This window comes from Fragaria vesca, linkage group LG2, assembly GCF_000184155.1.
Source record: "Fragaria vesca subsp. vesca linkage group LG2, FraVesHawaii_1.0, whole genome shotgun sequence".
NCBI lineage: Eukaryota > Viridiplantae > Streptophyta > Magnoliopsida > Rosales > Rosaceae > Fragaria > Fragaria vesca.
Genome location: NC_020492.1, coordinates 14,818,076 through 14,831,564, shown reverse-complemented (window position 1 = coordinate 14,831,564; position 13,489 = coordinate 14,818,076). Strand labels below are relative to the sequence as shown.

At 40.4% G+C, this 13,489-nt stretch overlaps 2 protein-coding genes across 3 annotated transcripts; both read right to left on the bottom strand.

The window, feature by feature from the left end:
- Window positions 1–517: 517 nt before the first annotated feature.
- Window positions 518–11,489, bottom strand: LOC101292869 (TMV resistance protein N-like). The gene is made up of 6 exons (XM_004292489.1): window positions 11,389–11,489; window positions 4,258–4,713; window positions 3,023–4,148; window positions 2,645–2,920; window positions 1,235–2,329; window positions 518–1,141 (listed from the first exon to the last, which is right to left on the bottom strand). The coding sequence occupies exons 1-6, from the start codon at window positions 11,487–11,489 to the stop codon at window positions 518–520; spliced, it is 3,678 nt and encodes a 1,225-aa protein (XP_004292537.1).
- Window positions 7,348–10,404, bottom strand: LOC101304930 (protein MITOFERRINLIKE 1, chloroplastic-like). 2 transcript variants are annotated; one of them, XM_004290499.1, is made up of 3 exons: window positions 9,027–10,404; window positions 7,586–7,696; window positions 7,348–7,387 (listed from the first exon to the last, which is right to left on the bottom strand). In XM_004290499.1, exon 1 carries the CDS (start codon window positions 10,184–10,186, stop codon window positions 9,068–9,070), a length of 1,119 nt encoding a protein of 372 aa, XP_004290547.1. In that variant the 5' UTR covers window positions 10,187–10,404; the 3' UTR covers window positions 7,348–7,387; window positions 7,586–7,696; window positions 9,027–9,067. The 2 variants fall into 2 exon arrangements, with proteins under 2 accessions (XP_004290547.1, XP_004290548.1); XM_004290500.1 differs by lacking the exons at window positions 7,348–7,387; window positions 7,586–7,696 and adding an exon at window positions 7,724–7,793 and having other exon boundaries at window positions 9,061–10,404.
- Window positions 11,490–13,489: the final 2,000 nt, after the last annotated feature.

The following is a 13,489-nucleotide window of genomic DNA, read 5'->3' as shown; positions in this document are numbered from 1 at the left end:
CATAGGTTGAGTTAAGATTCCTCTCAAGGAGATTTTACCAATCTTGAAAAGACTTCTTCTCATCCGGATTAGAGGATTTATCGTCACTTAATTAGATTATTGATTCTGAGTGTGTTCTTAGATTGAGTGGATTATTCTGATAAATTACTAGTACGAGTCTAACTTTAAGATGGTGTGCTCAAAAGAAATCGTATGATGGAAACATCTACTTAACATAGTAGAAAGACTTGATTTACTAAACTGGAAATTGGTTAAACTAAGAACTAGCAAGTAGCAAGACCATTACAAAACTGGAAAGTAATTAAAACAACTAAGAACTAACAAAGACCATTAGGTAGCATGAAGATGGTAATAATTAACTTATCATCAATTCATCACTATTATCAGCATTCTTGAGTTTTGATGAACAAATAAGAATAAGCATCAAGCTTTGAAGTTTCACTTCGTTCAAAAACAAAAACAAAAAAGAATAGGCATCAAGCTAGCCCAACAACTACGATTGGTACATACTATGGCCTCATTCTTCAGCAGAGTAATATTCCTGGTCGGAGATACCGCTACTTCTGCCTGACTCCTCCTCGTCACAATATTCACTTGTTGGCTGATGAAGGATGTTCCTCGTTCCGTTGAGGAGTTCTTCTAAATCATCTTCGTACACCAAACGCGCCCCGCATTTCTTTACATTATACCCACCCTCGGTCGAAATTTTCCCATACTTGTTGAGCTCATCAATACTCAACACCAATGGTACCTTGTTCGTGCGGCAGAACGTTTGGAATGAAAACCTAACGTGACTAGTACTGGTTGTGGTTTCATTCCAATACTCTTGACGATGCAAATAAAATACCCAAAAGTGATCTTTCACAATTTCGCCCTTTTTCCCCGACTGCCTCAAGAGAGGGTTTATCCCTTCTGATGAACATTTAATTGTTGAATAGTCATATTCAAGAGAAGCTGCTGGATCATCAGCAAACGTGATGCAAAAAGCAAGCCCCATCCACTTTGATGATGTCCAGGAATCCGGAGGAGGAAGCTCCACAGTTAGTAAACTTCCCTCACTTTGGAACGTGAACCAGTCTGCAAGTTTACTTCCAGGAGTTATGATATTGAAAGAGAAGTTATCATAATCAGTGGAGATCCCCTGCATGTACCACAATATACGTACGTGTTATACGAGAGAGAGAGAGAGAGAGAGAGAGAGAGAGAGAGAAGAAGAGAGAGAGAGAGAGAGTACCTGTGTAGCCAATCGTCTCAGCATTGAAAATATTCCATTATTACAGCCTTCATTATCAACCAGTCCAAAGCAATTGGCGGAAGTGAAAGAAAATCCCTGAGATTTAATGGAAGATCTCATCAACTCTGATGGTTCTGACAACATAACCAATGAACTGCAACCATCTGCATATATATGTAATGAACTGTTTGATGGAAGATCTGGTAATTGTTGAAGCCTTTGGCACCTCTGCAACCAAAATACATGAAGACTAGAAAGCCTTTTAATGCTTGACGGTAAGGTAACAAAATTATTTCCACTAAGATCCAATTGTTGCACAGAGGACAAGCAACCAATGTCATCGGGGATAGCTCCTTGACAAATATTACAATCACTTAGATATAACTGCTTCAGGGAGCGTAAACCATTTAAAGAATGCAACACTAATCCCAAAGGTTCTGGACTTTTTCTTACAAACAAACCCCAGAAACTCCCATCTTGTTTCTTTATTGGTGATGCACGAGATTCTAGTACTTGGAGATTTTTCAAAAGTGAAAGGGAGGGTGGCAAGTCTCTGATAGAAGTCCCATTCATATATAAATACTCCAAACTCCCCATATTCCCTATGTTTTCTGGGAGTTTCCCTAGTCTGGAGCATCCAGAGATATCTAGCTGTAAGAGAAACTTCAGATTGCAGATGGCATTGGGAAGACAGGAAAGGCTTTCACAATGGTCTAGATTCAGAAACTTAAGGCCAACTTGGCGGTCAATCGATGAAGGGACTTTCTCAATAGCAGTCCCACCTAGCCAAAGTTGAAACAAACTTTTCATCCGTTTCCCAAATTCTGGAATCCTTTTCAGTTTTAAGCAATGCTTAACACTGAAAAACTTAAGAGAATCCATTTCAAACTCCGTAGGGAGACTCATTATACTTGTACAGCCTGATAAATCTAATCTTTCGAGCCTTTTGAGCCTTGCAATGGAAGGGTGAATCTCAACTAAATTTGTACAATCTTGAAGTTCCAACCACTTAATATTAGGAGTGCATGAGAAATCTGGGGTCTTGGTCAAGTTTTCGGAATATACAAGATCGATATATTTCAGGTTGGGCAAATCCTGGCCAATACATAGAAATGGTAGAATGATAAGCTTTAAAGGGAACTCTGCTTTTTCTTGAGAGAAATTTTTTGCACATATGCTACACAATGTATGAATATAAAGTTTTGCGGCTTCAAAAATAAAAAAGTTTTGCTTTATTTTTATTTTTTTTCAGGTTAATTATCTTTTAAAAGTGAAATAAAGCGTCTTGATGTGCTATTCAGATTTCAGGACATAAATAAAAAATTTAAACAAGAATTTACACAATGACAAGGTTACTCAATTAGGGTTAATGCAATATGAAGTTACTCAATTAGTGTTCCTCTTAATTACCTGTGCTCCCTCCCAAAGCTGAACAAGGTTGCTTCGAGGCATCTTAAGCTCAGTAAGGAAATGCAATTGAAAGTCATACGGAAGAGATTTGGAAGGATACCAGCTCCATTTGAGAGTTATCAGATTCTTTGAAAGAAAACTTGGACCTGAAGGTATGTTCACATTCTGAAATTCAACATGCCTTAGTCGAGACATTTTGGAGAAGGCTTCACAATTCCAGTCTACCGTTTTTGATTCGGGCAAGCAGAGGACAATGCCTTTGAGTGCTGGTGTTCCCTAAAATTAATATTCAACAAGAAAATTAGTACCTCAATCGAGTAGGAAAAAAGAAATCATATTTTTTTCTTTTCAACTTTGTAATTCTATATAGCTTCTTACCGAGTTGTTTAGGAATACATGAAATATGTCCGTTTGATGGCACAAACGGCTGCGTCGACCAGGTTCATCGCGAGACTCTTGCCGAACTATTTCCCAGGCCATTTCTTGTATCAAATCATGCATATCTACGTTGGTGCGTGAATTATCATAAAGGGATTTACTAATAGTCAGGAGAGACTTCTCAATGAGCATACTTATCCCAACAAGACAAGAAATGTCATAAGTTATGTCTAGTATTTCAAGTAGTTTCTCCTTGTCCTTCCCCTTATGAAAAAATGCTACATCAAGAAAAATTTCTTTCTCTGTCTCATCTAGTCTATCGTAACTTATTTTGAGTGAAGTAAAAATTTCTCTACCAGGACTCCTCTTTAGCTTACCCAATGCACTAATCCATTCATCTCGGCCTCTCTTATATAAAGACCGTCCCAAAACTTTAAGAGCTAACGGAAGCCCATTAGCATACTTTACAAAAGATTTGGACAATTCTAGCAAACCTTCCTCATATTGATCCTTTTGAAAAGCATTTTGACTAAAGAGCTGGAGAGCTTCTTCATCATTTAACCCTTCAATCTTATAAATCAGCTCTATCCGATGCTCAACTAGTAGACGTTCATCTCGAGTTGTGATAATGACTCTACTTCCTGCACCAAACCAATCTTCATGTCCGGCCAATACCTCTAGTTGATTTACATGATCCACATCATCAAGAACAAGAAGAACCTTTTTATTACTTAAACAATTCTTAGCAAACAAGGTTCCCTGCATTTCATCATAAACTTCTGTGATACTTTCCTTCAATATTGGAGAAAGAAGTTGTTTTTGTAAATCAACTAGAGTACCATGTTTTGCAGAAACCTCTCTAACATTAGTAAGAAACTTCTTAACTTCAAAATGATGAGAAATCTTCTGAAAAACCAACTTAGCTATGGTGGTCTTCCCTATACCACCCATCCCCCATATTCCTACAAAGCGTACATCATTAGCCTCCTGAGCTAAAAGCAAACGTAATTGTTCAAGTGTAAAGTCAATTCCTACTAACGGCTCTATGGAATCTAACAATTTACGAGTAGGATGCACTTTGCTCAACACACACTTTACAATGTCTTCGATGAGCTCTCTTTCAGACCTATAGGAAACGAGCAAACCCAAAAAAAAGAAGAAGAGGAACAAATAGATTATAAATTAAAAATAAAAAAATATATAAAACAAATATGGTTGTTCATTCCTATGCTTACTTGTAATTCTTTGAATCCCACCCTGAAAGATTGGCCACCTTTCTTAATGCAATTCTCCATTGCTGCACCCTCTCCGCATCGACCTCTCCAAACTTCTCTTCATGCATGGCGAAGGCTTCGGCAAAACTCCCTTGTTGCTTTCGAACATCTGAGGGAATTACCTCATAAAATATTGGCAGAATTGCATTTCTCGGCTCCATGCATTCAATAATCGTTGTTAGTTCATCCAAGCACCAGGTGGAAGAAGCATAGTGAGGCGAGAGAACAACAATGGCAAGTTGTGATTCTCGAATTGCGCTCAAGAGCTCTAGAGAAATAGTTGATCCTATATCGAGCTCTCGGTCATCCTTGAAAGTCTTGATTGCTTGCCAATAGTGCAATTCGTGATACAAGTGGGATGTAAAACCCTTGCGGGTGTCTTCACCCCTAAAACTCAAAAAAACATCGTGCTTCCACCTAGGACCTGTTTCAGCTGAAGGATGAGACGCAAGGGCTCTCTGAGTACTTGCTGCCATATTGAAATCCAACCAGGAGTACTAGCTACAGCAGAAATCACACTGAAAATAAATACAAAAGAATAAGAATGAGCACTTCTAACTTCATTTTTTTGTAGGAGATAAGAACTTTTAACTTTAACAACACAAGGCATATATGCAGTACTTGATGGGAATAAGAATAAGAATTTTTTAACTTTAACAAAACAACAGGCTCAGAGTGTATGATTAGGAATAAGAACTCTTGTATGAGGAACATTTAATTGCTATCTAGATTTTGGATCTACAGGATAAGATATGAACTAAAGATTGCATAGATACAAGATCGAGAAAAACAAAAATAGAATCTACATTTGGAAGCAAAAACTGTATGTATCAAACTGTGAGTTTTGAGTGCAGAACGTACTCCATCAAGAAAGAAGACCTACCGTGGATGAAGATCTTGAGGTCTTCGTTCCAGTACCTGATAGGCACTGTATATGGATCAGATGGCTGGAGTTCGCAGCAGTACTGGAGATGATGAATATGTTGGATGAAGGTGGAAGTTGAAGTGTTGTTGGCTTTATCCAATCCTTTATTCACGGCTAGAAAGAGAGTTGACTATATTAGAAATATGCTACTGTATCTCCATTGACATTACAAAACAGTAAACACCAGATTAAACCTAGATTAGAGTTATACAGACGTGTATAGCAGTATAGCTAGTTCTTGTTGCAGCTCCTCAACAATCATCCAACTTGCTCTAGTGTTGTGGACTTCAAAGTCGTTGATGTGTTGGTCGATTTGTATGTGTGGTGTGCATAATTTGATGATACTGTGTACGAACTATTTTTTTCTCTCTTTCTTTTTGTTTCTTTAATTTGCACTTGCAGTTTTTTTTCCCTGGAAATGATTGCAGCACATGCATGGTGACAGAAAAGTAAAGAAAAAAATTATGAATGTTTCCGACCATTGAAACCTTCTCTCTAATATTGCTTTTGATAACGATCACTTGCGTTCTGTTGTTGCTTTTGATAACTTCATGGCGTATCGATTAGCCCATTTTGGCATCCGAAACCCTCAGCCTTCCATCTGGTTTTACTTTCTTTGCGTCTGTTCGTCCCCACCATTCCATTTAAATCAGCTGCGAATGGGAGTTCCCAGAGACTCCGTTTTGAAGTTTTCCTCTTGTTCTTATTTGTATATTCGAAAAGAAAATATGTAAAAATTAGATACAAGCATTTCTAAATCTCATTTTCTTCTCTTGGTTGTTTACAGGCCAAGGTATGGTGTGGTAACAGTAGAGTCCTAATCTGCTCTTTTTTGTACTCCAGAAGAAACAAGCTTCTCCTCTTTGCAAGCATTGTCATGAATGTCATCAAACCTACTGCTTTGCTAATTGTCCATAAACCCCATAAATTAATGACTGCATTTTAAACACGACTCCCAAGCTTTATCCGACAGTGACTTTTGGTTCAGACCCAGAATACATCTTAAAATTGAGCACCATATGAATCCTCTATCTGGTCTCAGATTCAAATGTCGACAATTCCCGTTGAGCCTCGACCATGTATGCACCATTTGTTAAGCCAACCGAGGAAGGCCATTCCATAATTTGCTGCTTTACTTGATATTCTTCATTACTTAAAACATTTGGGGATTAGACTCCTTCAGTATTCCACCATTCATAGTTTTTAATCATTGTTGAGATATCAATCTTACATTGGAAATATGAGACATGTTTATAAGGGTTTGGGTCACTCCACCCATTGCCAATTGGTTTTGGATGTAAACCCCAGACTACTTTATCATGGTATCAGAGCGGGTTACCCACGTCAACGTGTGAATGCGGAACGGCCACACGAACTTCACGTCATCCCAAATGTTATCCACGTGTTAAGCTCTTGTATGTGAGTTTATAAAAGTTTAAGCCACTCCACCCATTGCTAATTGGTTTTGGATATGAACCCCAAGACTCTTGGGATACCAAGTAGCAGGGAATATGCAAATGGTCCAACCCCCTATTGCGTGCAGCAGATATATTGAATGGAGCATAACTAGGGTAATCAACTTGTTTGAAAATGGGATGTGAAATCCACACACCTCAAATTGAAATTCACACATTTTTTTTCTTTTTTTAGTTAACACATTCACAAAAAGACAAAATTTAAGTCACTAAAAGACAAAATTCAAGTTACCAAAAAAGGAAAAATGGTGTGTGAATTTCACAACCTTAAAGGGATGTTCAAGCCTTGCAAGTTGTTCATCTTCCATTCTTCCTCGGATTGAACTTCGGCAAATACTATTGCTGTTCAACTGAACTAGTTTAGCAGGTTCTTCATCATCAACCTTCAACTGAAACTTTTTTTTTACACCCTTAAGCAACTTACACAATCCCAAACCACAACCTTCTTCAGGCAGAATTTCTGAGAGCTTCCTGATTGATTAGCTGACAATGTGGTTTCTCTCATCATCAATCCCAAACCCAGCTCTTTTAATTGATCTACATCAAGAACAAGAACCTTTTAGTTGTTCCATAACATTTTCCTCTAAGATTGAGGAGAGAAGTTGATTTTGTCGATGACCGTGTGTTACAGAAAACCTCACTAAGGGGACACCAAACCAAATTCCCCACAAATCCTCCTATAAAATGCATCCTATTTAGACTAAAATAAAATCAAATGACCGCATTTTAGGAATGACCACAATTTGAATGAAGGAGCATTTTCTAACATCACTGTTTTGATAGTTTCTTGGATAAGTTCAGTTTCATACCTACAACGAAGAAAGAAAGTAATCATCAGGCGAGGTTTAAAAGACATATATGAACTCAAAGATTAATCATGCAAGTATACCTACAGAGTTCAACCATATTGGATCATAGTGTAAAAGCAGCTCCCCACCGTTGCATTTTGTGTGCACTGTTGAACGCTTCAACATAAGTCCTCTTTGTTTCTGGGATGGGACTAGGAGGGATGCACGTAATAAGATTCATCCAAACACAATATAGAAGAAGCAGAGTTTCAATAGGATAGTGGTGGAAGCCTGTGTTCCTCTAGAAAGCTCAAGAATTATTAAAAAAAAAATTCAGCCTTCTCAAGTTTTGGAAAAACCCCGAGTCTATTCAGCAGGGACAATGAAATGAACTTTACTTTTGCACTTTTGATCAATATTACAGCATCGAATCATAAAGAAGTTCAAAGCTCTACAAAATCATGTGCACTACTAACAAAAGATAAAAATACCATCGAGGATGATGAAATTGCACCAAACAAATATGATAATTAGTTTAAGACATTTACCGTACACAACACTAGGCCTATCAATATATAGTTGTTTCTTAAACACAATCGGTTAGCTTAGACTGTGATGCTCTTTAACTACTTAGAACAATTAATTCTGATTACAGGCAATTAGTTTCCTCCAAAATACTCATATGTAAGCAATTTGACAAACTTTTGGTGCAGAGTAATATTCCCCAAAGATACTAAATAATTGGTTACTATTTCGATGATCTAAAAAATCACACAAATACTGTATTAAACTTACTAGGTGCATAACAAATGGCACACCTTGAGAGGGTAATGTAGGTAGAGCTATAATGCAGATTAATGGGAAGAGGTAGAAAATACAAAAGGAGAGCAGGAGATCAGTTAAGGAATCACTTAAGCCGAAGAGTCTTCTGTCTGACTCTTTTCTTTTTCTGTTTGGGGTCCATTTAGACAATTCCTTAGTTAATTTGGTAGGGCAAATTGAAGATAATAATCTAGTTGAATGTAATTTTAACACAGCATGAAACTCTTCCTATGCTTATTTTCTTGGCTCCATAGAATGATCATTGTATCAAAATTAATCAGGGTAATCAGTTTCCTATAAGACATCTACAGTTCACACACCACAAGTTTCTGAGGACGAATTCAATAGTGTACTGTAAAATAGTTTTTCCAAATCTCTCTTTAGAGACACAAAGTCATATCCCCTGTGGTAACTTAAGCATCTATGGAGAAAGATATTCAAGTAAAGAAAAGAGGAAACAAATGCTTCTTACTCAAACCTGAATATAAGTATATAACACAGAGGCATAAATGTCATGATATTGCATTATAGATATCATTAGTACCTTATTACAGTAAAAGTTTTGTTTAAAGAAGGAACATATATAGAGTAGCCGATTAGGATTACAAAATGAGGTAAATGGTTCTACTTCTAGTTGTCTTCTCATTACTCATTGCAAACAAATATTGACTAATAGTGAAAAATTGCAGAAAGAATTTACTCACTATGAAAGAAATATACCAGCAGAAGCAGAGCAAAAACAAAAAAGAGATACCGGAACATCAAGCCGGAGCGTCACCAATTTCTTGCAACTCCTTCCTCTTAATATACTCATTCAAAATCGCAAGCCTAGCCGTCTCGAAAGCAAAGTACCCCAATGCCGAAAAGCAAGCACTATGCAGCACCCTCGGCCCCATTCCTCTAGTGAATCCCACCAACCCTTCCTCTTTCAGAATCTGCTTCACCGTCTCCGAAACCCCACTCTGCACCACAGCAGCCACCTTGTTCACATTCTGAGTCATCAGCCTGGTCTTCACCACATCCAGCGGCGTGGTGATGGATGCCGAGATAGCCCCGGCGAGGGCCCCGCAAATCACGCTCTGAATGGGCTCCATTTGGGCCTGCTTCGTCTTGCTCAGAACCGCAGCTTTCAAGTACTCGAAAGAAGAGTAGCTCAAAACCCCAGCAGGGAGGTTTCTGAGCAATGTGGCAGAGTAGCCTGCGTAGAGGCCCAAAACGCCGTCGTTTTCGACGATCTTGAGCAGCACCTGCCAGGACCGGCCTTTGGCGCCGGCCTGCATCCGCTGCGTGATGAGCTCCTTCGGCACCATTATGGCCGAAGAGACGAAATTGCCCATGGCGCCCGCGGTGGGCGGGATGAGGACGGGAGGGTAGTTTGGTAATTTGGAGAGGAATGATTTCCCCATCTCGCAGGTGCCGAAGTAGACGGCGGAGGAGGCGGTGGAGCCGACGATGACGGCGGAGATGCCGCTGTAGAAGCCGAGGAGGCCGTTGGTCTGGAAGGTCTTGAGGACGGCGTCGAAGGCGTTGGCGTAGACGTCGGAGGCGCCTTTGGTCTGGAGCTTGGTTTTTATGGTGTCGAGGGGGTGGAGGCAGAAGTAGGTGAAGGCTCCGGCGATACCGCCGGCGCCGGCGCCGATGAGGGCGCGTTCGAGGACGGAGAGGTTTTTCATGATGGTTTGGGCCTTGGGCGGGCGGGTCTTGGAGGCCCATTTAGTGGTGGTGGAGGCGAAGAAGGGGATGTGGGATGTGGTGGTGGGTGGGGTGAAGAGGGTGAAGAGGTTGTGGAAGTCATCGGAGGATTGGGAGCGGTGGCGGTGGTGGTGGTGGTCGGGGTTTGGGGAGGGGAGGCCTAGAGAGGCTGAGAGTCTGCTCTCCATGGCTGGCAGAGGATTTCACTTTCGCCGTCTTGGTGTCATCTTAAGCGCCGTGGAAATGGGAGAGATACGGTGTCGTTTTATATATGTTTCAGGCTAAAACCCCTTAATACTAATTTCATCGGATTCTGGTATTCAGTCGTTGGATTTCAGTCACCGGATTCCAGACTTCGGTCGTCGGACTCCTGTCATCGAATTCTCGTCGTAGACTTTTTTCGGTCACTGGTCTAACTGGTCGTTAGAAAAATATATTAAAGCACAAAAAAACAAAGAAGATAGAAGAAGAAGGCAATTCCCACCCAAAACGAAACTAAAAGTAAAATTACTAACTCCCAGTAATCAATTATTGACCTCAGTACTGACCCCCAATAATCTGTCAAAGCATAGAAAAACAAAGAAGATAGAAGAAGAATGCAATTTCCAACTAAAACGAAACCAAAAGAAAAATTATTGACCCCTAATAATCTGTTAAAGCCAGAAAAACGAAGAAGGCAATTTGCAACCAAAACGAAACCAAAAGAAAAATTACTGACCCACTGGACCCCAATAATCCTACTGACACCTAACAATACACCCTCACTCATTGGATCTACTCTCTTACCATGCACTCTCACTCTGGATCTACTCCATTACCATGCACCATTCCTCACTAGATCTACTAAAATCGACGCACCTGCAAAATGGATTCCGAAGACTAAGACTCAACCACCGCAATCGAATCAGCGAGATACAAAACCCTAACCCTTTGCTTCTCCTCCCTCCGCCTAGATTTAACCGGAGCTTGCGGATTAAGATCAAGATCGTCGGAGGTCAGAGGTGACGGGATATGATCGTCATCATTGACCTCGGGCTTCGAGCGTCGTCGTCAGGCGTCGTAGTCGAGCGTCTTGCTCAGAACCACAGCTTTGAAGTACTTGAAAGAAGAGTAGCTCAAAACCCCGACAGGGACGTTTCTGAGCAATGTGGCGGAGTAGCTTACGTAGAGGCCCAAAACACCGTCGTTTTCGACGATGTTGAGCAGCACCTGCCAGGACCGGCCTTTGGCGTCGGCCTGCATCCGCTGCGTGATGAGCTCTTTCGGCACCATTATGGTCGAAAAGACAATATTGCCCATGGCGCCCGCAGTGGGCGGGAGGGTAGTTTGGTAATTTGGAGAGGAAAGATTTCCCCATCTCGCAGGTGCCGAAGTAGACGACGGAGGAGGCGGTAGAGCCGATGATGACGGCGGAGATGCCGCTGTAGAAGCCGAGGAGGCCGTTGGTCTGGAAGGTCTTGAGGACCATGTCGAAGGCGTTGGCGTAGACATCGAAGGCGCCTTTAGTCTGGAGCTTGGTTTTTATGGTGTCGAGAGGGTGGAGGCAGAAGTAGGTGAAGGCTTTGGTGATGCCGCTGCCGCCGGCCCCGATGATCACAGAAGTAGAAAATTTTACAAGTATAACCTAATAAAGAGAAAAATTATTGCATTTATGTCTACTTTTTGGGTTTTTTTTATAGTTTTTTCGGTTTTATCATTTTCCTTTTACTTAGTAGATCAGCTGTTCCATAGAGGAGAGCCATTCTTCCATAAACTTCTTGCTCTCTCATCTGAGTAACCATATGGGATGCTCCCAATAGTATCATGATCTCATCTTAACTCTTTTTTTACTTTTTCTTTTTTCCTTCCACATAATTATTAGCCGCAGCCATCATCCAACAACTAGTCCCCTCGACGCAATTGACACCACCCGAAATCCCAATTCTCTTCTCCAATTTCTCAATCTTCATCAACGCAATCCAATACCTAAATACTCAATTCAACCCCAAAACTGAAATTCATCCTAGCCAATTCGTAATTTCCAATTGTTGCAAGCAACTGGTCTCTCTCTCTCCTTTGCCCTCCCTTCCTCACTCTTCTGTTACCCAGTCATCCACACCGTCTCAATCCCACATCGTATGAAGCATCTGAGGTTGTTGGCAGGATGACGTGGCGTGTTGGAAGTCATGTGGCGAATCGGTCAAAGAGTCGAAGACATGTCAGAAAAGTCAAGATTTCAAACACTCAATGTGACGTGTCGGACACCGTGTCCGACAGTGTCGATGTGTCCGGAAGTGTCGAACATTTCGACACTCCTTCCACAGCCGTGTCTGTGCATTAGAGGTGTGTTGTAATTAGATGCTCCTAACTTCTTAAGTGGACTTGTGAGTTGTGATAGTGAGATATTGGCCAATATTTTGTTTTTCTTGATCCAAGTTTGTATGTAAGTTTTGGATGAGTATGTGCTTGATTTATTCTTATCCAAAATATAACTCTTCATTCCTAATGACAAAGGTTACAAACTTACACATATTAGAATTATTATTAATCGATTACATAAGTGATTCAAGCTCAACAAATTATTATGGTAAGATTGGTTTTGAAATCCTCATATATAGAGTTTAAGTCTCAACTCCCACCAGTTTGTAGGAAGCGGTTTGATGAGCCTTCAAGTTCATATGCCTGCGGTGAGAGATTAGTCTGGTATTATTGTGATACTTTTGTCATCCATCACGACGTTGTTGGATGTGTTATTAACTTACTAAAACATATCGAAGATGGTTTGCTACTGATTAAAAAGAAATGTTATTACGGCTCATCTCAATACAAGTAAAGAGAATAGTTGTTAGCACTAATCACTTATCACTCTGTGATCAGAGTAAATCACTCCTCTCCAAAAATCAATAGTGATTCACGAATCAATCAATCTTGATTGATTGAATCCCTAAGTAACTATAAATTGCATTCATATAGATTTATTGTAGGGCCAATTACATATAAGTCCACTTTGAGACATTTTTTCCCACATAGGTCCACCCCAACATTTTTACCCACATAAGTCCACCCAAGTCTAAATAAGGTTTTATATTAAGTATTGAAGTTCAACGTAATTACAGACTGCCATCCAACAAAAAAATTAGATTTTCTCTTTTATATTTACAAGAATGCCACTAGTATAAAAAGTCAACAACCACTCTTATTTCAGAATAGTCTCCGGCCGACCTCCGGCCAGATTTCCAGCTGACATCCGGCAAGGTTTCCGGCAGACCTCCGGCGAGGTTTCCGACCGACCTCCGGCGAGATTTCCGACCGACCTCCGGTGAGGTTTCCGGCCGACCTCCGACGATAACAAAAATTACTACTACCAGCTATAAAAGCTACTACCACCAGCTACAAAAGCTACTATCACCGCCTACAAAAGCTACTACTGTGAGGTTTCCGACGAACACAAACTACTACCACCAGCCATAAAAGCTACTACCACCAGCTACAAAAACTCTACCACCGCCTAC

What these genes read in the sequence shown, in the direction of transcription:
- LOC101304930 (XM_004290499.1), bottom strand. Translation starts at nt 10,186, where the DNA reads ATGGAGAGCAGACTCTCAGCCTCTCTAGGCCTCCCCTCCCCAAACCCC.
- LOC101292869 (XM_004292489.1), bottom strand. Translation starts at nt 11,489, where the DNA reads ATGTCTACGCCAACGCCTTCGACATGGTCCTCAAGACCTTCCAGACCA. An exon ending in CCGTCATCATCGGCTCTACC is followed by an intron (nt 4,714 to 11,388) that starts GCCTCCTCCGTC and finishes AACAGGTCCTAG; the next exon opens with GTGGAAGCACGATGTTTTTT. An exon ending in TGAGACGATTGGCTACACAG is followed by an intron (nt 1,142 to 1,234) that starts GTACTCTCTCTC and finishes TGGTACATGCAG; the next exon opens with GGGATCTCCACTGATTATGA.